This window comes from Macrotis lagotis, chromosome 1, assembly GCF_037893015.1.
Source record: "Macrotis lagotis isolate mMagLag1 chromosome 1, bilby.v1.9.chrom.fasta, whole genome shotgun sequence".
Taxonomy (NCBI): Eukaryota; Metazoa; Chordata; class Mammalia; order Peramelemorphia; family Peramelidae; genus Macrotis; species Macrotis lagotis.
The window spans coordinates 694,846,315-694,874,143 of NC_133658.1; the positions used below are offsets into that span (position 1 = coordinate 694,846,315).

At 34.4% G+C, this 27,829-nt stretch overlaps 1 protein-coding gene across 1 annotated transcript in view; it reads left to right on the forward strand.

The window, feature by feature from the left end:
- Positions 1-27,829, forward strand: part of LOC141507788 (bile salt export pump-like) — a 157,461-nt gene that overhangs the window by 31,722 nt on the left and 97,910 nt on the right. The window contains exons 7-14 of the mRNA XM_074215775.1: positions 2,428-2,561; positions 4,199-4,370; positions 7,563-7,687; positions 10,635-10,809; positions 17,419-17,532; positions 19,487-19,597; positions 21,687-21,812; positions 25,373-25,576. Of these exons, the coding sequence (XP_074071876.1) occupies positions 2,428-2,561; positions 4,199-4,370; positions 7,563-7,687; positions 10,635-10,809; positions 17,419-17,532; positions 19,487-19,597; positions 21,687-21,812; positions 25,373-25,576 (1,161 nt within the window). The remainder of the gene's footprint in view (positions 1-2,427; positions 2,562-4,198; positions 4,371-7,562; positions 7,688-10,634; positions 10,810-17,418; positions 17,533-19,486; positions 19,598-21,686; positions 21,813-25,372; positions 25,577-27,829) is intronic.

The window sequence follows — 27,829 nt, forward strand, 5'->3', positions numbered from 1 at the left end:
TTCCTTTTAAAATTGATAAACTTATTTTTTAAAATTAATTAATTTCTCCTTTTCTTGTTTTTGTTTTCCTTCCCCTTCTACTGATTGCATTCTTCCTTTTCTCCTTTTTCTAAGTTCTCTATTTCTTCCTCTTGATACTAGTAGCTGATCCTAGGAATGAAGTGGTTCATGATAGAGAATTCAGACATTTTATTGATCTACAAAGTTGGGAAATACTAGTGTGGAGAAAAAAGCTATGAACTTAGTTGCCAAAAGTCCTTAATTTTAATCACTTCTGTAATTTACCAGCTTGGTATTTACCTTGGAGAAGTTGCTATCTTCTGTGGGGTTTAATTACCTAATCTGTTTATAGGAGGACAGAAATGGTAATGCCTTATTTATAGGATGAATGACCAAATGATGCAATATCTATAGTATTAATATGTTAGTGATAATAATATGTCATATCAAATGTTGTAAGAGTACAAATAATTATGAGACCACTATATACTCAGTGGAGTTGGGTTAATGTCTTTGGTGTGGGAATCAAGGAAAAGTACCTTTTTTTTCCTTTCATTGTTAAATTTGATACCTTATTTCTTTTTTCAATCTGATCACTTTTAGAATGATGGGATATTCCCTTTAGGCAGTGTAAAAAATGTCCTCCATGTGGCACTCACATGAATTTGTTCAAAGTTATTTTGATTCTTAATCAGTTTCTCAGGCAGATTACATTTATGGTGGTAACTCATTTGGGAACAATCATTACCATAATAATAACTAGCATTTATAAAGTGCTTTAAGGTTTCCAAAATGCCTTACAAAAAATTACCTTATTTGATTCTCACAGTAATCCTTTGAGGTGAGGTAGAGAAGGTTAAATGACTTGCTCATGGTCACACAGATTGTGTCTGAATTTGAATTTGAACTCAGCACTTCCTGACTCCAAGTTCAATACTTTCTTCAATGTGCCTCCTTTTAGTTTATTTAGAGAATTAAGAGTCTATTTCTTTGTTTCCTTCCCATAATGTAAGATCATACAACTAAAACTAGAAGGAATCTTAAAGGCCTCTCCTGTTTTACCTATGAAGAAACTGAGGCTCAAGGAGGTAAAGGGATGTGCCCAAGGCAGTAAGCAGCAGAGACAGCATTTGAGCCCAAGGCTTCAGAGTCAGTGCCACATCTCTCTGCAACATACCAGGGAAGTTTTGATGGTAGTAGACTAGTGCCACATTTCTCTAAAAATCTGACAGCAGTTCAGTGGGAGAGGAGATGATCGGTTTGCTCAAAGCTGGATATGATACCCTCTGCAAAGTCATGACCCAGATTTTGCTAATATTTTCTAAAGAAAAGATTATCTCAGAGTAATAGAGTAAAATTGAACTTCTTTTCCTCTGCTTTCCTAACCAAACTGCCTTTCCGTCCCTTGAAATTTGAAAGATGTAAAGATCCCTGAATGTGACTCAGGTCAGGAGTCCTTCACATGGACCCTTTTGGCAGTCTAGTGAAACCTAAGAACATCCTTTCAGAATAATGCTTTTAAATGTACAAAATAAAATATATAGGAGCACCAAAGAATCCAATTGTATCTAAGAAAAGATGTAATTTTCCTCTCCAGCTTCACAGGCCTCCTAAAATCTATTTTCAGATCCTCCACATATTCACATACAAAGTGTCTACTTGACCTTTTTTGCAAAACAAAAATAAATCATTTGTTGGCTACTCTTTTGTGGGAGAAACATCAAATTCATTGCTGACTTAAGACTTCCAAAGATAAAATTATTTTTTGTCAGAATGAATCAACTTGTTTCTCCCTTTATATCTTGGCGGGAGTGTAATACCATGTCCTGTTTTGTGATGGTGAAAAGAAAGTCTCCCACTCCTCTCTTATTCTCCTCTCATATCATGACTTTTGCCTGGTTTGATCTGAGACTTGACTGCTAGCCAGCAACCTATTCCTAAAGACTTATGGGTAACTTTTGTGCACATATATAAAAGAAACCTATATAGGCAATATAGAAGGCTAAGGAATTATGGTTAATCCCTGTAGGACAAGAGGGTAAGATACCTAAATTTGAATCCTATCTCTATTAATTATCTCAATGACCTTGGGCACTTAATTTCTATGGGCTTTAGTTTCCTTATCTGTTAAATGAAGAGGTCATACAAAATGACGTCTATGGTCCCTTCTGGCTCTACATCTTATGACCCCAAGTCCACAAAAAACCAAAACCCAATACCTTTTTGATAGCTCCTATGCCTTATGAGAACTAAGTAGACAGGTACAGAGTCAGTCACTCATTAATGCACAGCATCTTGTAAATTCTCTCTCTTCTTTTGCTCCCAATGCTATTTTAAAAGTAGTTTGTTATTAGAGTGATAATGTGAAATTTGTTGGAATGGAATTTTAATATCATCATACTAAAAACCTCTATTACTTTTTCCCAGATATGCTTTTGGGTAATTGCTGCAGCTCATCAGACAAAGAAAATAAGACAAGCTTACTTTAGGAAAGTAATGAGAATGGAAATAGGCTGGTTTGATTGCAATTCAGTGGGAGAACTGAATACCAGGATCTCAGAGTAAGTAGATTAGCAGCATAACAGTGTTTCAAAATATGGATATCATTGTATATCACAACCAAAGTATTTACTAAAGAAGAGGATATTATCATATATATATATATATATATATATATATATATATATATATATGTATGTATATATAGACACTTTTGGGACACATAGATTTAACTATGCTTTTGGGGCACTTTTTTGGAAATACTATATGTATATATGTATATACACAATCATACATAGATAATACACAAAGTCACAAAGCTTAAACCTGCACTTTGGAATATCCTGTTTACATTCATATATCTACATATGTTTCCAGACTAGATGATACATTGAAATAATTTCTTCTATAATTTTTCTGATGTGTTAATCTTCAAAATGGTACTTCCTAAAAGTGGCATTTTTATGTCTTATATATTGTCATTTTTCCAATGTCATATGATCACATTGTATCTCTTTGTCACATTTTGGTAACTCTCACAACATTCCAAATGTTTACATAGTCTTTTTGTTTCTGACTTGTGGTAGAGAGTTCTGAACTTGTCTTGGTCTGATCAACTACACTTGGACAAACTTTAACTTGTTTCAAATATAGTAATGTCATTTTGATCCTTTTCAAGAATGAAGGCCTGCCTATAACCAACCAACATTGCCAACTTATAATAATTATACAATCACAAATGGAAAACTTACTTTAGTCTCTGGTGATAATCAAAACATGAGAAAGTTGGTATTATGAAAAAGGGAGAAGGGATATTTAAGCCTGAAAAGAAAAAGAAGAGAAAACTGAAGGATAGGATGCAGCAGGAGAATAAAATGGGAAGTTGATTAGCTCACCTAACATAGAAGATAATTCCAGGATCCAAAACATGCTGGAAAAAGAATAGTTGCAAATGGAAATCACAAATATTGGTCTGCAGCTTTTGGCATGAACTTCTGAATAAGGTCATAATAGAACAGGTTTAGCAAATTGAATTGGACTTGTAAGTCCTTACAAATTAATCCCTGTAGATACAGTTTTTGTGAGAATTTCCAAAAACATGAAATGTTTGGATGCTGCCTATATTGCATATTCCCTGAAACAGAACAGGAATAACTTTTGCTACAGAGTGGAGCTCAATTAGCCACTTCTTTGTAAATCCTTTAAAAAATGCAGACCAAGGGGCGGCTAGGTGGTTCAGTGGATAGAACACCGGCCCTGGAGTCAGGAGTACCTGAGTTCAAAGCCAGCCTCAGACACTTCATAATTACCTAGCTGTGTGGCCTTGGCCAAGCCACTTAACCCCATTGCCTTGTAAAAACTTAAAAAAAAATGCAGACCAATCTGTCTGAAAGATAAGAGAAAATTTTATGTGAAAATAATGGAATGGATTGAATGACTTCCTAAGAGTCCTTATATATCACATTATTCTGTGTTTGAGTAGTATCATAGAATCATAGGTATAGAGTTGAAAAGGAGTATAGAAGTCATCTAGTTCAAACCTCCCCTCCCCCATTTTACAGATGAGAAAACCAAGACATTAGCCTAGTGTACAGTGGAAGGAGACTCGTTAACTGGAAATGAATGGAAAACATCTGAAAATGGCATTTCAATGGACAAAACCCAGTTTTTTTGAAATCACAGCATTTCTTATTTGCAGCGATATTAATAAAATCAACGATGCCATTGCTGACCAAGTCGCCGTTTTTATCCAGCGCATGACCACTTGTGTTTGTGGATTTCTGTTGGGATTTTACCAAGGCTGGAAACTGACCTTGGTTATGCTTTCAGTCAGTCCTCTCCTTGGAGTAGGAGCAACAGTCATTGGCCTGGTAAGACTGTCTCTTGGGAATTCATCCATCTTCAGAAAAAACTGATTTCAGTAACACAGCTGAAAGTAGGCAATTGTTTTTCCCTGAGTACCATCTCAAAGAGCATTATTCCTATCAGTTGTCAGCTGTGATGTTTTAGGTCCCTGATAAGACATAAGAGGTATGGCCAGAGATAGGAAAATAGTGAGGAAAAGATACTTCTAAATGTAGTGGTCTCTCTACCAAATAATCAGTGTAATCAATTACCTTTAATGAAAGCATGGGGTCTCATTATTTCATCTTGGGACTTCTTTCTGTCTAGTACAAAGTGTGGTACATAGTGCTTAACAAACCTCACATTCATAAAGCATTTTTAAGGCTTGAAAAGCACTTTTCTCCCCAAACCTCTGAAACAGGCACTACACCCATTTTACAGATGTTTGTGGAATGTCATAGTCCTAATCATTATAGCTTTTTGGTAGAAGGAAGCATAAGTGTTTAGGAGTAGCCTAAGCTATCAAAACAAACTTAACTTAATGACAATGAGCATTACTTATTATCATTATTATTATTATTTATTATTCCATACTAGAAGAAATTCATATTAGAACAAATAATAAACTAGATGAGTCTAAAACTCAAGCACAAAGAGTATGTTAAAAATATACTGTTCTAGACTGAGAAAAAAATTCTGTTCTAGGCTGAGCATATTTCCCATTATAACTGAAAACAGATTCATAGACCATTTCAAAAGCTGGCATAAATCTCCATAGCTAACTTATCAATCAGAATTGGCAAACTCTATCTGACACAAAAGTTTCGCTATAGGATGAGGGAGGCAATAAGCATGATTAAGTAATTCAGGTGCTAAGCACTTTACAAATATTATCGTTTTTGGTCATCAACAGCCCTATGAGAGAGGCATTATTATTGTCTCCATTTTACAGCAGAGGAAACTTGCAGAAAGGGGTTAAGTGACAAGTTAAGTAACATTAACTTGCTCACAGCTAGTTAGTATCTGAGACTAGATTTGATTTCAAGGTTTCCTGACTCCAGTTCTAGTACTGGATTCACTGTGCCACCTAATTGCTTCATAATAATATAATTAAAAGGTTAGATCAGGAATTCTTATGTTTTTTTTGTTTGTTTCATGCATCTATTTTACAATCTCCTCAATATAATGTCTTTAAATGTATTAAACACAATATAGAGGATTACAGAGGAAACCAGTCATATTGAAATGCTTATCAAAATGTTTTTAAAAATCAAGCTCACGTACCCCAGCTCAAGAGATTTTATAATATGGTCTTATATTTAAATCCTTTTGGTATTTAGATAACCAAACTCTCTTGGTTATAGTCCAAAATGGACTATATACCAACATCTCTTACACATGTTCTTTTCTCACCTTAGCCACAGTATTCTTATATAGGCTTTCATTACCTTTTGCATAGATTATCACAATAGCCCTCTAATTGTTCTTGTTGCTCCTCTCTCCTTGCTAATCCATACTCCACTCAGTTGCCAAACTAATATTCCTGATATATTAATCTGATTCTTTACTCCTTATTGCCTTAAGGACAAAATACACATACACCCTGTTTTATTTCACTTCACTATATTGAGCTTTGCAGATATTGCATTTTTACAAATTGAAAGTTTGTGGCAACCTTGTGTCATGCAAGTTTATTAGCATCATTTTTCCAAAAGCATGTGCTCACATTGTATCTCTTTGTCTCATTTTAGTAACTCTTGCAACATTCCAGACGTTTTCATTACTATTTTATCTGTTATCATGTACTGAGATCAAGGATTTTAATGCTACTATTATAATTGTTTTGGGATGCCACAACCCACCCCATAAGATGGTGAACTTAATCGATAAATGCTGTATGTGTTATGACTGCTCCATAGACTAGAAGTTCTCCAGTCTCTCTCTCAGCTTCCTCTGGTCTCCCTATTCCTGAGAGAGACACAACAATATTGAAATCAAGCCAATCAATAACCCTACAATGGCCTCTAAGTATTCAAGTAAAAGGAAGAGTCAACTGAGCTAGCAAACTTCATTATTGCCTTAAGAAATTGCCACTGCCACTCCAGCCTTCAGCAACCACTGCCCTGATCAGTTAGTAGCCACTGCCATCAAGGCAAGACCCCCCCCCTTACCCCTACCCCTCATCAGCAAAAAGATTACAACTTGCTGGAGGCTCAAATGCTGATTAACATTTTTTAGCAATAAAATATTTTTAATTAAGATATGTACATTGTTTTGACATAGAACTATTGCACATTTAATAGACTACAGTATAATATGAGCATAATTTTTATCTGCACAAGAAATCCAAAAAAATTGTGACATAGTTTATCATGCTATTTACTTTATTGTGTGGTCTGGAAGTGAATCTACAATATCTCTGAGGTATGTCTGTATAAGCTCCTTACTTTAGTCTTTAAAATTCTCCCCATTCTGGCTCTTACCTGTCTAACCAGACCTTCCGACTGGTCTTATCAGCATTCCACCTATGTTCTTCTTGCCTTTGTACTGGTTGGTGGCCTTATTTGACTATACTATACCCCTTCCTGATTCTCATCTCTTAGAATCTCCAAGTTCTTCAAGTAGCAACTCAAGTTTTGCTTCCTCTTGGAAGCCTTCTTAACTTTCCCTCCCACCTTTACTCATCTTCTCTTCTTCTTTCAGTTTCCTTGTATTTACATAACTGTAAGTGATTTATATCCCCCTATCCCACCTGACCCCCAGGTAGAATTTAAACTCCCCTACTACAGATTTCATTGAACCCTGAGAGATTAATCTATAACAGTTACTTAATAAATAGTTGTTCTATTTGTCTAATCGAATCATCATAAGAGGTAGGCATTTATATAATTTTAAGATTTGTAAATTACTTTAAATGTGTTAATTCATTAATGATAATTCAATAAACTAATGATTTGCTCCTCACAACAACTTTGGGAAGTAGGTATCGTGATTATCCCCATTTTCCCATCTCATCTAAAGATGAGAAAAACTTAGACTAGGAGAAATTAAATGATTTGCCCAATGGGATTTGAAAGTAGTTCTCCTTGACTATTGTTTCATGTAGCTGCTTTGTCATGCAGAGAAATGGTTTATTTAGTAAGAGAATGCACCACAATGACAAATTAGCTGACTTTATTACACTGTGTCTGGTTTTTCTCTCTCGATTGTTCTTTCAGAGTGTGGCCAAACTCACTGGCAGAGAGTTGAAGGCATATGCCAAAGCTGGATCTGTAGCTGATGAAATTCTTTCCTCAATTAGAACAGTGGCTGCTTTTGGTGGTGAAAAGAAAGCGGTAGAAAGGTTAGTTCCTTTGTATTTTTCGAATAAAAATGTTGTTTTTATTTTTAAGTGTCACTAGTGTCTTCCCCATTATCTTAACTGCCTCAACTTAGTTCCTAAAACACTGATAACTATTTCAAGGAATTCAACAGAAGATAGGAAAATACAATAGATAGTGCCTCCTACAAACTGGCTTCAACTTATGTTTTCACTGGAATTTTACATTGTGCCCTTTCAACCATTTTGTGTTCCAGACAATTAGAATCACTAATCACTACTTTTCCCTGGAACTCAACTCAACATTCCATTTTGAGTTTCACAAGACATTCTCTATGCTTGAAATTTGTTCCTTCCTAATTTCCATCTTCCAGAATTCCTCCCCGCCCATGGTTCCTTTCCAGTACCTAGAACCTTATCCCAAGCCATCCACCCCATCAATTTCTATACTAGCCATGTCTAAAACTATTAATCTCTTACAAGTTTATAATGTATTCATCACAGTTCTAAAGTTTTTCAAAGTTGTTTTTCTCTATAAAGTTGTTTTCATAGAATAAATCTTTTCCTGGTTCTTTTTCTTTTTTCTTTACTCTGCATCAATTTATATATGTATATATATATATATATATATATATATATCTGGGGAGTATAGGCCTAATTGTAGTTTATCTGGATCAAGAAATATATGTGCATTTTGGTAATTTTATGGGCATATTTCTAAGTTGCTTTCCAGAAATTCTGGACCAATTCACAACTTTACCAACCATGTAGCTATTTCCTCACAAACTCTCTGATATTTGTCATTTCTTTCTTTTTTCATCTGCCAGATTGGTTATATATGAGGTAGAATATCAAAGTTTCTTTAAATTGTGTTTTTCTAATTATTAGTTATTTAAAGCACCCCCCCCACTGTGATTACTAAGGAGTTGTATTTTTTTTTCTTTTTAAAACTGTCCTATCCTATATTTTGAAAACTTTTCATTTCATACTGAGGGAATGACTCTTGATCTTATAAATTTGATTCAGTTCCTTATATCTTGGAAATAAGACACTTATGAGAGAAACTTATTGTAAAAATTTTTCCTCAGTCTGGTCCTTCATGGCCAAGCAAAAGTCTAAATTATTTTCTACAAGGCAGATTTTCACATATATGAATATAGTTATCACTTCCCCTTATTTTGTCTTTTCTAATCTAAACATTCCTATACCATGAGATCTCCAGGCCTTTCACAATCTTCACTGTCCTTCTCTGAACACTTTATCAACAAAACTTATCAATTATTGTTCCATATGGTGCCTGATCAGGAAAACTTCTACTTCCTAAGATTAAATTAGCTCTGCAGGACTGCCATTTCTCACTGTTCACTCATATTGAAGTTCATTAAAAATCCCTAGGTCTTTTTTAGATGATGTTCCCTATCTTACATTTCTAAAATTGATTTTTGAATCCCAGTTTAAGACTTCACATTGATCTCTATTATATTTCATTGTATTTGATCTAACCCAGTGGTATCAAGCTCAAATAGAAAACTGGTTTGCAGCACAAGGAAGGATTGTGGACTGCAGAGATCTGCAAACTGTCTTCTAATATCGCAAGATCTATTTAATTCTTACTGTGTCTTCTTGTGTCTCAACCACCCTCTAAGCTTTGGGTTGTCTATAAAATCAATAAACATGCCATTTCTACCTTTATCCAAATCACTGACATGGGTCACATAAAGATTGAAAGAGTCCTCCACAGGAAACTTCATTCCAAGTTCTCATGGTCCAGTTATTAATGCAGTTCTAAATCTATCTAAGTGCATTTTTGTCTCTACCACATCACTCTATTCTTTTCTTAAGACTGACATGAGAGACAGGTGTCAGATGCTTTGCCAAAATCCAAGAAAGATATATCTGCTAATATTTCCAAGATCTACAAGTTTAGTAGCCATTTTTAAAAAGGAAGTCTGGCCTGACTTATTTTTGATAGTCACATTGGCTCATTGAGAGCTTTTCCTAGATGTTTAAAAAGATTTCCCTTTAATAATATGTTGTAAGAATTTGCTAGGAGTTGATCTCAAATTCAACTTTTTTCCTTTTTTTGTTTTTAAAAAATCAGGACAGTTGCTCTTCCTCATTTCTGAACTGAAAGGCTTTATAGGATTTGCAGAAATCCCTCTGCCTCTTCTGATAGGTAAAATGTTAGAGTGGAAACATTGCAAAATTTGGAGACAATGGTCATGCTTGAAAATCTGATTGTAACATTGTAACTACACTTGGTTTCTTCATTTTTAAAAGTTAGATTGACTAATCTTTGATATTTTTTTGCCCTAAAGTTACAGTCTTAAAATTTTAAGAGGTCAAACTATATACTGCAAAGTCTTCCAAAATCAATAATTATTGAATGATGGACTATTTGATTGAAAGGTCTTTCCAAAGTCATATAATTCAGATTTTACCTGAAGTAAAAATCTTCCTCTGAATTTACCTTATCCTTGAAACTTGTTAATTATTTTATTGTTAATAATAAATTGAAGTCATAATATTTTTATGCCATATTGCTCTGTAAATAAACAAAGAACTTGAAATGAGATCTCTGTGGGGGGATAAAAAAATTACATAAAGATACAATGAAAAACTGTGTTCATACAAATTCATACAAATGAAAAATAGATTGCTTTGTTATGATTGGGGAGGTAGGAGGTAGGTTAGTTATCTAAAGTAGAAAACTTTTGGAATGTAAGCTCAGTAAGTTTAAATTTTTTTCATTTCTCAAATTTATTAAAAATAGAACATGTGGAATAGAAACCACAGAATGTCTTGGGGTGGATGGTTAAAATTGCAGATCACGATCCAGAAACACCATGATGTTGTAATTATTTGTGTGGGGGAACTATGTTCTATGACAATGGGATAGGAAATAATTTTCTAACTATATATTCCCAATAATTGTAAAGCATGTCCCTTTTTCTTTGTTCTTTCTTCACAGGTATGAAAAAAATCTTGTGTTTGCCCAACGCTGGGGGATTCGAAAAGGGATCATAATGGGATTATTTACTGGCTATATGTGGTGTATCATTTTTATGAGTTATTCATTAGCCTTCTGGTATGGTTCAAAACTTGTCCTAGAAGAAGGTGAATATTCACCAGGAGTTCTTTTACAGGTACTTTAGAGTCTAGTGATGTTTCTTTTCATTTCGTCTGGTTTCTCAGGAAAGTGTTATTTATTCCCTTAGTTTCCAAGCAAGGAAAGCATCACTGATTTAATAGTGTTTAATTTTGTCTATCTGCAAAACCACGATATGCCTCTGCATTTTATGGGGAATGATCTTGAATTGGTTGGATCAAAAGTTTAATGATTTGCAATTAGCCAGAGTTTTTATAGCTATAAAACAATGGCTGTTTGAGTGCAACCCAGAAGATAATACACCATGAAATGAAAAGCCAACCATGCCCTTAGTTGAAAATTAGTTGGATCATATAGTTGAGCTGTATTATAGCATGTACTGATAGGCATAATTGTGCAACATAATAGTTTATTAAGTATTGGGCCAATAATATCCTCAACTAAGCAGATAATGAAAATATATATATTATTGACCATTTGGACCTTCTATAGGTGGCTCCACAGCTATTATATTTCAGAATACATTTTAAGTTGCCTTTTCTGAAGTAGTAATATTAGTGAATTTATTCAGAGTGCTAAGAGGTAGGGAAAGATAGTACAGTTGGGTACTGATCATTGCAAATAATCAATTTCCTGAAATGATTGTACTATTCAAATTGGAGCTGCATATTTTCATTGTTCTGGGACCAATGAACCTATTTTTTATAATTATGTCTGAATATTGTGATTTTGATTAAATGCAACCTGGTCACATAATTCACTATTTGCACTAATTTACACTTAATTACAGTTTTTTTTTTTTGTTAAGGACTTCGTCTATTCAAATAAAGTATCATCCTTATCTTGAAATACTCAGCATATATATTCTGAACAAAAATAATGTTCTGTACAAAAATAGATTAGTTGGAAACGGAAGTGTGGGATTTATTGTTTTGCTATGCTTATACTATCAAAGAAAAGTGAACAGAATTTTAACTGATTGATTTCTAATATATATAATTTTCAGTAATGAATGCATAGTAAATCTATAAAGTCATTGCCTTCTCCGTTTCAAGAGCATTTATCTACTGATTCTTAAGTAATAAAAGTAGCTCCTTCCACAATTGGCCCCATTGGTTATTCTAAGAATAAAATGCATGGTAGGTATCTCTGGCATCTTAGGTTTTGTGGAGATCAAATGAGATAATGTATGCTAAGCCTTAAATCATTCCATAATGATGATGATGACCAAGTTATTATCTATTAGCATTATCCAGAATTTCCCCCAAAGTTGTGAATAGATAATTATGTTCTATAAGAATAAATAAAAATACAATTTGTTAGTAATCAAATCAAACTTTGAGCAAAATTAATTCAAAAAACTTCATGATATTCACAATCTTTATAAGATGCTTGTAGATTTAGAGCTAGAAGAGATGTTTGATGTCATCTAACTCAACCCTCCTCTTACCAAGAGGTATGATGACTTGCCCAATGGCATATAACTGATACTTAGAAGCTCAGGGACTGTGATTGTGAATCTAATACTCTTTCCACAATGATGTGAGTGTTGCTTTTATATCATTGAATCAAATCTTTGGAGAATTGCTGGAGTAAAGAAAAAGGCATCTCAGTGAAACAGTAAGATTCCCTAATGGCTCTCAGAAAATTCTTGCACCTGTAACGCTGGGCAAGTCAGTTTCTTCTCTTTCACCAAAAAAAAAAAGTATCTTCAACAGTGTTTGCTGAGTTCTAAGTCCACAAACTCTCCTTTCTCTTCCTTTTGTTTAATCATCCATCTTTTTTTCCTATCCAACTCCCATTTTCTCAATTTAGATTAAGTAGATTCCAAACTTTACCGTCCCTAGCTTTCTTTAAGTGACTCAGGGATGTTGATATCTTAGGAAGACAAAGAGGCAGTAGAGGCTTTAGAAAATAAAATGGAAGTTAGCTTGTTCTCTAGAGCAAGGAAATCTGTTCAAACCAACAATGCAAACTAGAATTTATCTTTGGTAAAGTCTTAGCTCTCTTTTTGCTCTTCTCTTCCTGATATCTCCTCTACCTGTCCTTAAGGAACCCAGGGTCTTTCTGCTGCCTTCAGGGGGCTGATCAAAATTCCTTCATTATAATATTTCATCCAGCTCTGATTTTCCCACTGTGTCCCATGTTTCCCAAACACTTCTCACTTCATTATTTCTTCTACCCTAGCCTCACATCAATCCCTAACAAAGACTCATATTCCTTTGGTGTAGATTACAGAATCTGAGAAGTATTTTTAAGAAATGTTATAGTTGGGCATGGTGGCCTGGTACTAGGGAAGTAAAACCTTGTAGACTGTTTGAGTTCTTCTAAACTGCAATAGAACTAGGCTTAAGTAGTTAAGTCAGTCACCAATTTATTAGCTCCTGCCTCTAAGGAGGACCAAATCCATTCTGGCCAAAAATGGAGCTTAACTGGGAAGGAGAAAAGACCAGGAGTTGATCATTAGAAAGACTGGACTGTGTGTGGTCACTGCACTTCTAACCTGGACAAGATGGGGATTTCTAGTCTTAAAAACCCAGTCCATTTAAACCTCTGGACTTTTTCAATAGAAATGATTGTTTAGCCATGATTCCCTGATTCTAAATTTGTAAATTTCATTTTTTTTAGCCCAATTGTAAAATTTAACATTTATCTCTATCTTATTTAAATTAGATCATCATTCTAGAGTGCTGAGAACTTCCTTACTCCAGGTTCTTAGGTGCAATATATTAACTTTTTCGTGGTTAGCTTTCTTCTCTAATATTCATGTTATGTGTTGATGTTTGTTCTTCATTTCCAAAGAAGGCCATGACATCATAGAAGCAATGACATGACATGAACATGAATTGGATTTGAGTGAGGGAGTGCTGTACTAAGTCACTAGCCTCGCTTTCTCCAATAGAGCCATCTGGATCCAGTGACCAGATATGAATTAGGATGCTAGAGATGGCCCCTGGATGAGAGTCAGTCAAGGTTAAATGACTCAGCCAAGGTCACAAAACTAGTAAGTGTCTGAGGTAGGATTTGAACTCAGGTCCTCCTGATTTCAGGGCTGGTGCCCTACCTATTGTGCCATCTAGCCACCCAGTGCCAATGTATATCTGTAAGGATATCATTTATACCTTCATCCCAGTAACTGATGAAAATATTGAATTGTACATATACAAGGACAGGTTTCTGTGACTCTCCACTAACTATTTCCCCCTTAGTTGGCACGGCACTGATCAACAAATGGTTCTCTGTGTATAGTCATTACGTCAGTTCCAAATCCATTTAAAAGTAAAGTCATTTAGATTATATATTTCTCTCTCACAAGAATAAGGTTATCACATAATTTGAAATCTAAGCATATAACTTTATATAATATATATGTATCTATATCTGTATTTCAATATAATTTCTTAGATCTACCAGGTTTGTTGCTTTTTCAAAAAAAAAGAAATTTTATTAATTTTATAGTAATTTGGCAAAGCCATACTGATTTTTAGTAATTACAAATCCAAAACTCAAATAAATCTGCTATCTTACTGATATGAATATTCCTTCTATCAATAAAAATTGAACCTCATTCATAACTTCTTACTCTGTATTATTCTTGTATAAATCATCTAATAAATCTAATAGTGGGAGTACTCAGAATCCTGAGGACATTGATCTTGTCCTATTGACATTGCAAAGATACTAAGAGAGCCCACTATTTTTGAAGGACAATTTTTTAAAAAAATCCTAGATATATTCTCAGATATCTTTCTAGTCAACAAAACTCATTTTATATTAAATGACTTTCCCATTTGAATTCCTTATCTTCAACTGGAAGTAAAAATTGAGACATCCTCTCCTACCCACAGTGACCAAGGTCTTCAGTTATTTGCCCCTTCTTTCCCCTGACTATCTATATTGTTCTTAATAATGCTTCCTAAGTTCCTTCTGGAGGTATTTGTGCAAACATGAATCACCAGACTTCTTGTGTTTCTAATGTCTAATTACCCCACTAGTAATACCTGACTATGTAGTCTGGGCTATCTTTGTGCTAAAACTAAATGAAAAAGAAGGAAGTTGAGAAAGCCTGAGTTGTAACTGAAGTCACAGCCTAGCCACTGTGCCCATGTCTAGGCAGTTTCCTTAATCCAGTCAAAACATGTTGAGGTCTCTCTTAACTTTGAAAAACAAAATGCTTGCCTTGAATCTTCCACCCCTTCAAACTATTATCGTCCAATTATCTCTCTTCCTTTTCATTGTTTATCTTTTAGAAAGGGTAGTTTATTCTAATTTCTTCTCCTACTTGCTCACCTATTCATACCTCAGACCCTGGAAATCTGACTTCTAACTTGAAATTCTCCCTCAAAAATCACTAAAACTCTTAATTGGCAAATCAACAGGTTTTTCTCAGTACATATTCTTCAATTCTCTGAAAATTTCAATTGATAGATTACTTGCAGAGTGTAAAATGGGATGTTAGATTTCTAATCACATAACAGAATTCAGATTCTAATCTTGTGGCTAACTCTCTCAGAGATCTTAGTAAAACCATTTAGCTTTTCTTGTCCTTGTTTTCCTCATTGGAACAATGAAGAAGACAGATTAGATTATTTCTTATATTATTCAAATTTTTTGAGGGCATATTGTCTTTGTCCCAATAATGATCTATATTGTACTATGCATGCTTGTGTGAAAATAGCACTGGACTTTGATTGGGCAGGCCGAGGTTCAAGTCCAGTTGCTGGTTATCAATTGATATGTGACCAAAGACAAAGCATTTCCACAAGCTCTATCTTACTTATCTGAAAAAAAATGGGGATGATAGCATCTATTTTGATTTAAAAAAAAAGAGTTTGGTTATAATTAAGTAAGATAATGAATTTAAAAGCACTTATGTATATATTATTTCCTCCAGTAGAGTACAAATTCCACAAGGACAGGAACTATAGTGCTGTTTCTTGTACCCCTGTCACCTAGGATACTAGGGTACAGAAAGCACTTAATAAATTTAAATATAACTGCTAGGCTTATATCCCAAAGAGATCAATGAAATAAGGGAAAAAAAGGTCTTATTTATATAAAAATTACCTATAACAGGTTGAGGGAATTGTGTGTGTGTGTGTGTGTGTGTGTGTGTGTGTGTGTGTGTGTGTGTATGTGTGTGTGTGGTGGTGGTGATGGTGGTGGTGGTGGTGGTGGTTGTAGTAGTAAAAAAACTAGAAATGAAAGAGATGGACAATTATTGAGAAATGGTCAAATGGTCAAATAAGTTGCAGTAAATAAATGTGACATAATACCATTTGTTATAAGAAATAAGCAAATAGAGGGTGGCCCAATGGACAGAGTACCAACTCTGGAGTCAAGAGGACCTGGGTTCAAATCAGACCTCAGACATTTAATACTTAACTTAGTTATGTGACCTTGGGCAAGTCTCTTAACCTCATGGCCTTGCAAAAGCTAAAAAAAAAAATTAAAATTAAGCAAATAGGTTATTTCAGGGACATAAAAATATTTATATGAATGGGAGCCAAGCAAAGTAAGCAGAACCAAGAGAATTTATGCTATAATGTTAATATAATACAAAATGAACAGTTTTGAATATATTTATTAACTGATGAATTAAATGAGCAAAACAGAACAATTTATATAATAACACCATTTTAAGGATCAATAGCTTTTAAAAACTATAAGAATTATGATCAATGCAATGACTATCATTGATTTCAGAGGTCCAATTATCTTGACAGAAAATAAGGTATATATGTAGGCATATAGACATACATACATTTATATTCAGAAAATGGGAGACTTTGTTATGTTTTACGATGCATATATGTTATGAAGAATTTTTCTTTTTTAATGGAGTTGAGGATATAGATAGAGAAAATTAATTTCTGTTCATTAAAATATTTAAAAATATAAAGGTTGGGAGCTATTATGGAAGTGGAGTATTGTATTAATTTTCAGATGAGGCCTGTTTTGCTTAATTGTTTTATTTTGCTACAAGAGATCTTTAATGAAATGGAGAAAATAAAAGAGAAATTTTTATAATGTAAAAACAGAACAACACATCAATACATTTTTAAAGGAAAAAATAAATACCCATTTAATTACAAAATAGATCCTAAACTTTAGTAACTTTTTTGGAGGAAGGGGGAGTATAGTGGGAGAATAAATAAATACCAAAATCTCTAGAGATGATACTACATTATTAGAATTAATAAATTAATATTGAATGAGACTGAATTTATTTGATTTCCTCTCCTTATAAACTGCCTTTGTAGCAGAACTCATAAATATGAATTAAAGGCCAAATCTTTCACAAGAATCATATTTTTAAAGTAATTCTTGTTATTAGGCAGATTAGGTTTCCAGCACTCCAGAAGATATATCTATCTAGGATTTGCCTCATCAGTCCCAGATGATCCCTAATGGAAGTTATGAGACCTCTTTTGCAAAAACAGTACCAGAGAAAGTTGTGAAATTTTAGAAGTAAAACAGGACATTCTTTTTTTGTTTCCTAGAGGATAGCATAGAACTTTCAAACTACCAGCAACCTTATAATCTTTAGTAATCATTTGAATGATCTTGAAGATTTTTCAAAACCATAGAAAGTTCAAGTAGATATACTGATGGATAATTATAGTAATGCATCTTCACATTTCAGGTATTCTTTGGAGTCTTGGTAGGAGCTTTAAGCCTTGGTCAGGCATCACCTTGTCTGGAAGTTTTTGCCACAGGAAGAGCTGCCGCTGCTAACATCTTTGAGACAATAGATCGGGTATGTATTAATCAATTTATAGACCACTAAACTGTTTTAAAACAAATATAATAGTAACCAATATTTATATTACCCTTTAAATGTTGGCAAAGTGCTTTATATGTTATCTCAATTGATTCTGTGAGATATGATCTCATCCGCATTTTATAAAGTAGAGAAACTGAGGTCAAGAGAGGTAATGTGATTTACTCATGCTGATATAATTAACATCAGTCAGCCAATTTATTAAATATTAAATATTTTCTATATGCTAGTCACTGTGGTAAGCTCTGTTCACACATCAAAAAATAAAGTAAAAGTTACAAACAATGCTTTCAGAGTTCACAGTCTAATGTGAAAGACAACTTATATACAATAAGATATATACCAGATAAATTGGAGATAATCATCAGAAGGAAGGTATGGCATCAAGGAGAATTGGGAAATGCTTTTTATAAAGATGAGATTTTTAGCTAGAACTGGAGATAGGGTGGTACAATATCCTTTTGTCTTTATTTCCCCTAGAACTAAGTAGAGTTTAGGACATCTTGAATTTAAGATGCCTGTGGTGCTTCCAGTTTGGATATGTCCAGGAAGTAGCAAGAGACTCCTGGGAATCAAGAAAGATTAGGGGGGATCAGGGGTTCGAGGAATCATCTTTATAGTGATGATCATTGAATCTTTAGGAGCTGATGAGGTCACTAAGTGAAAGAGCATCAAGAAGACCAGAAGCATACCTATGACAGACCCTTTGGAGAGATCTACTGATAATGGAAACAATCTAGGTTAAGATCCAGAAAGGAAGTGGTCAGAACAAGACAAGAATATCAAGGAAAAGAGGGTGGTCAATGGTGTCAGAGGATGCAGAGAGGCCAAGAAGGAGAAGAACTGAGAAAAATGTCTTTAGATTAAGAGAGCATTAGTAATTGCGGAGGGACAATTTTAGTTGAATGATCAGGCTGGAAGCCAGGCTTTAGAGTTTAAAAGAGAGTGAGAGGAGAGGAAATGGAGATATAGAAAAAAAAGACCTCAATGAGTTTAGTCACAAAAGACAAGAGATGTGAGGACAATAGCTAGCAGGGATCAAACGAGGTGGTTTTTTTTTTTGTATGATTGGGGAGATATCAGCATGTTTATAGGCAATAGGATAACAACCAGGTGACAAGGAGTGATATATATTATCTTGTTGCTCATAAATGATTTGCTCAGTCAGGGTCAGAGAGATAATGTCTGAGGCAGAATACAAACTTAGATTCTCCTGACACTAAACCCAACATTTTGTTCATTGTGCCATCTTGAAGAATTGTCATCTTCATATTGAAGTAAGATTGAAACTAGACACTCCTAACAACATTATCTACTGACCCTCACCAGCATTTAGATGACACTGAAGTTCATTTCAGAGAACACCAGTATTTTTCTTTTTCTTTTTTTAAAAAAAATCTTATTTTTAGTATTCATTTAAATTCTTTCCCTTCCCCCCACCCCAGGCTTTTCCCCACCCATTGAAAAAAGTATGCAGTAGGATATCCTCTATTATGGGTATTAACAGAGTTTCATATTAGCCATCTTCCAAAGAAAAAAAACAAGAAAAATAAAATGAAAAAACATGCTTCACTTTGCACACATGAACTCTAGTAGTTTTATGCTCTAACCATTATTAATAGTTAGTTTCAGGATATATCAGGAAATTAAAATGAAATCAGTTAGTAGGTTATCTAGCCTATGTGCATAGAAAGAAAGGAACCTTGTAAAGCTCCCTCTTTGATGGATAGGACCATCTTGGTGGATTTTACTGGGGTCATAGCATAGTTCAGGCAAAACTAGGGATGAACTCATACCCAAAAATGGATGAGGTTGACCACCAGGCATAGGATTTTTTTTCAAATAATAAATCCCAAGTCAGTTTGAGGTTTCAGGGTTAAACCCTGAACTCCTACTTTTTGATCATTTAACCCTGCCCATTCTGCTTCAGAAACCAATCATTGACTGTATGTCAGAAGATGGTTACAAGCTGGATAGAGTGAAGGGTGAAATTCAATTCCACAACGTGACCTTCCATTATCCTTCCAGACCTGAGGTCAAGGTGATTATCGTCTTGTGACAAATATTATTTATTAACATAATACAATCTTCTTGTTTGATTAATAATTTTCAGAAGCCCACAATAAGGTTGGTTCCCTTGAAGTTTGATTGTTTCTGGGCGTGGAGTGATTTATTGGCAACTTTCTGGAAATGACTTAAGGATTGTGCAATTGCCTCTCTGGTTACTCCCTTCAAACATTCTTCTGTGTTCTCTATTCACACACGGGCCTTGAATAGAATACAGACTACCAGTACTTTGGGATCAGTCAAGCCCACGGGGATGTTGCTGCAACTAGTCACACAGGCCATGTCATTCTATTGGCAATGATCATATGAGGTACATAGTATTCATAGACAATGCAAGAAAAGTTTCATCTCTCAACTTCCCTGGGATTCCAGGAAAGTGCCTTATCCTGAGTTGCTGGGTGTGTGAGATGGCAAAGAGATACATCTGCTGCCTCCAATTGCTCTTTTAATGGAAGGGCAGGTTCACACGGGCTTCCAGCTCAGAAGTTCTAGTGATGGGCAAGTGTCTCTGAGTTACTACACTGCCTTAACAGATAGAGGGATGATCCAGCACCCTCTAACGAGAGGGTCCCTGACCTTACAGAGGTCAGGGAAAACATCAAAGCAATGACCCTTCAAGGAAATCAAGATCTTTTCAAGCCATAGCAGCTAAACTTGGTTCTTCTTTGTTGACAGAGGAGCTCTAACTTGTCCTTATTTTGAATGTTCCTTAACTGGCGTAAGGTAACATGCATGAATTTAACAGCTACTAATAATAATTATCCTTTGTGTTCTAAAAAGGACCATATATATGATGACATGCCTATTATGTTGATTATAGTGAGAGAAATATTGTGTAAAGACATCCTTCTCACTGCTTTTTCCAGAATCACTTCACTCCTTGGCCTGATGAGTAGGAAATAGGACTTCTGATGGCTGGATGCTGTGGGAGTCCTTGGCCTTATGGATGTGGTTTCCCTCCCATAACAGTGAGGCTTCACAGCCCTCTAGCAACAAACATTAGGCTAAGTGTTATGGAAGATAAAGAAGAAAATTATCATAATGCATACAATATATATCTCAATATAGATATAAGCATAGATTATATGAGCTACATAGAAACATAGAGTCTGTAATTTACATGATCCTTATTATTGATAATACAAAAAGCTCAAAAAATTATTTGTCTTGTATGTAAATATGTAAAACATATAAATAAATAATGACTAAAAATCAGATACCTGTGATAAAAAACATCATTGTGATTTGTCAATGAATGCTTTTGAATGAGAATTCAAGGATTATATTTCTGTTTAGACTTCTATCTAATCTAATAAATAGATTAGGCTTACTTATTTGTCTAATCTTGACTGAAGCTATTAGAACATGAACACATTAGAATAAGAACATACAAACACACACATATATGCATATATATTAGCTAGAATTATTTCTCTGGGTTTGAAATGAAATATTAATAAAATGTAACCATATTTTAAAATCCTCATTTTGAATTATTAAAGGCTATAATCAAGAATGCTTTCTGTTTAATTTTCTCCCCTAGATTTAAATGATTGGCTTAACATAAATATAATTATGATGTTGTTCTTTAATGTAGACATTAACCAGAATATAATCTTAAAATATTTCATAGAATCATGACAAAAATACACAAAATCCTTAATATATAACAACAACCTGCAAATTAGGAAATCACATTTCTATGACAATTTGTCTTAATGTGATTGCTTTAAAAAAAACTACCTCATTTTGAGGTTTTCATAGAAAAGATTTCTTTTAAAAAATATTAATTACAGGCACCAACAATAACAATGTAACAATACTCTGTTGACTAAAACAAATATTTCTATGCACTAATAGCAGTCATCATAAATAAGCAATTGAATTAAGTCAAAATGTGAATATTGGCACAATCCAGTATCAGTCTGTGTGTGTGTGTGTGTGTGTGTGTGTGTGTGTGTGTGTAGAGAAATGAGTGAATGTTGATTTATGCATCTGTTTATCCTATGTCTGATTATGTGATATTAATCATAAAATTAACCTGTGCTTTATTTTTTCTTCAGATTATAGATAACCTTAGCATGGTAATAAAATCTGGAGAGACAACAGCTATTGTAGGACCCAGTGGGGCTGGGAAGAGTACAGCAATGCAACTGATTCAGAGATTCTATGATCCCAGTGAAGGCATGGTGAGTTTCTTCAAGAAAACTCTTCTGTGTATGGAAAATCCTTTGGAAGTTGGGCTTGAATGCTTTGACCACAATAATTTTAGTCTACACTGGGTCTGTGTAGACACTCCTGATTCAAACATTTTAATTAAACTCGCTGAATTAGGACAACTTGTCTAATTCTTTGCTGTGAATTTAGACAAGTGTCCTTGAAGGTCAGTAAAATCAAAATTATCCAACCCGTTGTTTAAAGAAGGTCTGAAATTTTTACCATTCCATTATAAAGACTAAACTTCCTAGACATTTTCTGTGTTTGCATGAATTGTTTGCCTAAGTTATAGAAACTCAAAATGTATGAAGGAGAAAATTAACACCTAAGTTTCTAAGAGTTAGAGACAGCACAAAGTAACAGACAGAGAGCTGACTTTTTACTCAAGAAGATCTGTGGTCAAGTCTTTCTGTCTGATATATACTGGTTGTATAATAACAGATAAGTGCTTAACTTTGCATGATCCCATGCAAATCTCTAAGTTTATGGATTATAAAACAGTTAGTGATCTGCACTGGTAGAAGGCATTTTCTCAGTATCAATGGAAGCACCTAACATCTTGGGGATGGCAAAAAGGGTTAAGGTTAAGTTTATATAGGACAGCTAGGTGGCACAGTGAATAGAAAGCCTAATCTGGAGTCAGGAAGACCTGAGTTCAAATTCAAACTCAGATACTTACTAGGCATATGACCCTGGGTAAGTCACTCCACCATGTTTGATTCAGTTTCTTCATTTGTAAAATGAACTGGAGGAGGAAATAACAAACCATTCTAGTATTTTTGCCAAGAAAATCCCAAATGGGGTCCTGAAGAATCAAACATGACTGAACAAAAGTAGCAAATTTATATAGATTTTAAATGAAAGATTCAGTTACAAATTGGAAATTATTCTTAATAGTACTGGGTATTTTCCCCAAAAGTTTATGTAATTCCCCAAATTTAGCCTTAGATGTGTCATAGAATTACAGAATCATACATTCTTGCGGGCAGCTAGGTGGCGCAATGGATAGAGCACTGGCCCTGAAGTCAGGAGTACCTGAGTTCAAATCCAGCCTCAGACACTTAATAATTACCTAGTTGTGGGGCTTTGGGCAAGCCACTTAACCCCATTTGCCTTGCAAAAAAAAAAAAAGAATCATACATTCTCAGTGGACATTGTATCTAGATCACACCTGACCAAGAATCCTATTTACAGTTTACAAAATCACTAGAGAGAGGCAGTCACCATCTCCAAAGGCAGCCCATTCTCGTTTTGTAGAACTAATAATGGCTCAAAGTTTTCTTTACATCAAACCTAAGGTGACCTCTTGGTTCCTGATTTAGCAATGTGGGGTTCAACAGACCAGTCAATCTCTCTTCTACATGTCTGTCCTTCAAACATCTAGAGGATAGCTATCAAATCCATTTCTAAGGCTTCTTTGCTCCAGGCTTACTTTTCCCAGTCCATTCAATTGATATTATTTGGCATGAATTTGAGGTCCTGCTTCGGACTCTCCAGACCAACTAGCTGAAAGCTTAGCAAGGAGCAGAAAGTCATGTTGACAGACATAGTCCTCTCTGATTCTGGATGACAAGCACATTTGAACACACATTATTAATGATTCCTGTGAAATTTCTTGTGCTGTCACACTCTGGAGAACTGCATTTTTTTTTCAACAAATAGAAAAGAAGTTGGCAATAAAAGGCGACCTCATTTTTCACAGGCATGATGTCTCACTTTTCATGATTCTTGTTCCTCTTATCTGAAAAGCATCCACAGTTTACAGGACATAAAATGGGCACTGTTTTTGCAGATGGTACTTGATTGATGACTTTGAGATTACAATGGTTTACAATAGCAAAGTATCTGTATATATTATCAAAAACAAAATTTACTGTAGAATTCATACCTAGAATGGTGATAATTACTTACCAAGGTTGTGGCTTTTGACCTTCATATTTTGATTATTTAACAATGCCCTAAAAGGACATTGGGGAATTTGGAAAAGATTAACGCCTCTGATGTGAGGACTACCAAGTCTTTTCAGGGCTGCTCATCCACCTTTGGTGTTTACCTGTTATCAGACTATTGTGACTGCAAGAAGTTATAACTTGCTCAGTAGCCATGCTCTGCTCCAATAATACCATCTCAACCATTTTGAGGGTAACTGATAGTCCTCAAACCCATCAGTGAGTTATAAAGATGACAACCCCAAGTATGTGAAGACCTTTCTTCTCTGTCCCCCAGAATGGGTGGATAAGAACAATTTGTTCCAATGGCCACAATTGTAGTGTACTTAGAGCTTGGTCAAATATCAAAGACTCCAAAGTTATCTCCTGTATCCTGAACCATTGCCAGTTGTCTTTACTATTGTCCTGCCATTGGATTTCTTTGACTCTGGAAAAGAGACTAAGGCTTATGACTTTGTTCAACACTGTCTCAACTCCAATTCAAAACCAAGTCAAGACATCACCCATGATATCATTGATTCTCTTTGAAAATGAAACTTGAATAACAACATGGTTTTAGTTTAAGGATAATAGACATTCAAAATCCCTACTTCCTCAAGCGTATCTGTGTTCTCATCAATGTGAGTATTCCTGCCAAAAAGAGGATAACAGCTATCTATACCCATCATGTCTGTCCCATCATGTGCCTCTCTCCTCTTGTCTTCTTATAAGTTCATCACAGTTTTTCTGTCCAAAGTACAAGAGCTCTTTCTCAATTTCTCTTGATATTATAAAAATTACAGTGGAACATTTGGACTATCTACCTGTCATTCATTGCTATTGCTAAGAGACCAGGACAACTTGTTTTATGATCTTACATTTTCCTGTTGACATTCTTTACTCAAGTTCTTCAAAGTTGCTTACTTTTATGTTGTTACTGATTTGCATATAATGTGTCCCTCTGTATTGTCCTGGGTGTGATACTTACTTTAAATTCTTTTTAAATCTTGTAATTCTTTAATGACTGACATTTACAGCCATTTTACTTGCTCTGCCAGAGGAAGTTTAGATGTTTTTTTGCTCTATGGATTAAAAAAAAAAAAACTTGTACAGCACCAGAATAAATTTGTTGAATTAGATGGTAATTACACAGTCCATGTTTTGAAACAAACTATTCTGAAGAGTCTTGTACTTGATAGGTACTTGCTATTTACTAAATTAAGTTAGACTTAAATCACCTTAGTGAAAGCCCCATTATAGCAAATCTTATAATGATTTAATTATGTTGACTCTTGGAATAATTTGATTACAAGGGAATTTAGAGGTCATCTAATCTAACCCCTGATCAAAGCTTGAATTGCCTCTATTATATATTCAACTGTGGTCATCTAATCATTCCTTGAAAACCTCCAGTGATGAAGAGCTCACTTCCCAAGAGGTCCTAATCTGTATATCAATACTAGGAAAGTTGCAAAATGCTATATGGTTTGCAAAGTATTTTCTTTGGGAATCTTTGAGGGCCCTTCTATATTTCTGTGATAAAATGTTAAGGCTCACTTCACTGGAAGAGATCTCAATGGTGACTATGTTTCTATATTCTACAGGTCACCCTAGATGGACATGATATTCGTTCTCTTAATATTCAATGGCTCCGATCCCATATTGGAATTGTTGAACAAGAACCAGTCCTGTTCTCTACTACAATTGCAGAGAACATTCGCTATGGCAGGGAAGATGCAACCATGGAAGACATCATCAAAGCTGCCAAAGAAGCCAACATCTATAATTTTATCATGAATTTGCCATTGGTACTGTCTGCCTCACCTCTGTTTCATCTAAACAATGAATAGTAATCATTTTTCTTTCCATTTCAACCTTGAATGCACATCTATGTCTTAAGATAAATTACTACTAATAATAATAGGAATAAGTAATAACATGGAAGAAAAATTCTAATGAAAACCAGCAGATCAAATCCATAGGAATTTAAGCATTAATGGTGGTCCAGGAATTGTGCTAAGCTCTGTGATACAAAGACAAAAACAGTCCATGCCCTCAAGGAGCTCACAGCGAAATGGAAGAGACATTATGCGAAAAAACTATGTATATGCAATATAAATAAAGATCAATTGAAAGATAATCTAAGAGAGAATGCACTAGTATCAAGTGGGACTGGGAAAGTTCTCTTATGAAGAGGTGGGATTTGAGCAGAGACCAGAAGGAAGCCAGGGAAGTCAAAAGACTGAGATAAGTATAGAGAGCATTCCAGGCATGAGAGTCAATCATTGAAAAGATGTATTTGAGAGGTGGAAGTAACATTTTTTAAAAACTTCAATACCCTTCATTGCTTTAATAGTAGTACTTCAGATCGACATGGGATTACCTAGCTCCATTCACAATTCTCTCTTTTTGTCTGAAAAATTATTTGTCAATCCTGTGATATAATTCCAACATAACTTACGAAGAAGGGAAGAATGTTTTTTAAATCATAAATTCACCTGATAAAATGTAAGCTCCTTGAGGGCAATGACTTCTGTTCGTGCATTTGTTTCCCCAATACCTTGTACATATTAGTTCTTTAATGAATGTTTATTCAATGAGTGAACGAATTTTTAAAACACTAAGAGGACTTAGAGATCATTTTGTCCAACTATCTCATTTTAAAGAACTCAGGTCTTATATGTTACAAATTCTATGCTATTTAAAACATGCTCTGAAAAAAATTAATTTCTCCAAATTTAAATGACTTTATTTCTATGCCATTGAACATGGCTATGACTTCACTAACTTGATAAAATGGAAATTCTCAAGAGTGGTCATTTGAAAATAACTGGTATAATGGTTTTTGTAGTTCAATTTTTATTGTTCAAGGTTGGTAAGTTGTCTTCAGAGCTATAACAAAGATACATCAATCAGGTCTTTGTCTCAGAAATTTAGGGAATGCTGTAGAATTTACTATCTTTAGTAAAACAGCTAGCTTAGCACCTATTCAACAAAAACAATTGGTTAAAATAGGAACTGTCAGATGACCCCTTCTTTGAGCCCCTTCCCAGCTTTGGTCTGCTTCTACCCCAAGGAACAATGTCATGAGGTCTCATACAATCAACTAATTTTGTCTTAAAGACTTGATTTGAGGGATTTTATGCTTCTTGCCCCAGGACTAGTTCAGGTTGCTTGTCTAGGGACAAAAATCACTAACTATAGCTCTGGCCATCATGGTTAATCAATTACAAAACTCATATGTTCAACAATTTTTCTCCTTCCACATCTATCTTTTTTTAAAGGAATGATGACATTTGAAATAATGTTATTGATCTAAAAATAAGTAGGGGAAGTGTCTAGTGACTGGTACCTTAACTTACAAGAGCAGATGCTATGACTTTGAGCTTGAGTTTTTCTATCCTCATGTAGCAAAGATGTGATGAATAGTAATCATTTTTTCAAGTCCATTCATCGTATTGTATATTTTTATTTTCTTACAGAAAATTAAAGTTAGGCTAATGTGCCCACTATTTGGAGTATCTAGTGTATTGAAGCAGATAGAGGGTACGTACGTACTCAGTAAAAATCTGTGTTTAATTCATTCAATTCAAGTGAACAAGTATTTTCTAAGGAAATTAATAATAATAATAATAATAATAATAATAATAGCCAGAATTTTTATAGCATTTTAATGTTTCAGAACATTTTATAAATATTATCTCATTTGTTGTTTGCAACAACCCTGGGAGACTGGTGCTATTATTATTCTCATTTACAAATGGGGAAATTGAGCTAGAAAAGATTAAAGTGACTTGACTAGGGTCATACTACTAATAAGTGTCTGAAGAGAGATTTGAACTCAAGTCTTCCTGACTCCAGATTCATTGTTTTATCTGCCTTCTATGTGTTAATTACTAATAGATCTTGTGCTGGACAACAGAAATAACAAAATAAAAAGAAAAATGTCTCTGTTTTCAGAATATCAAGTATAACATAACATAATTATATAGTATAAATCATGATAAAAGAGATTATGCTGTGATTGCTTTTTCTTTCACAGCAGAAAAACAATTGGGAGA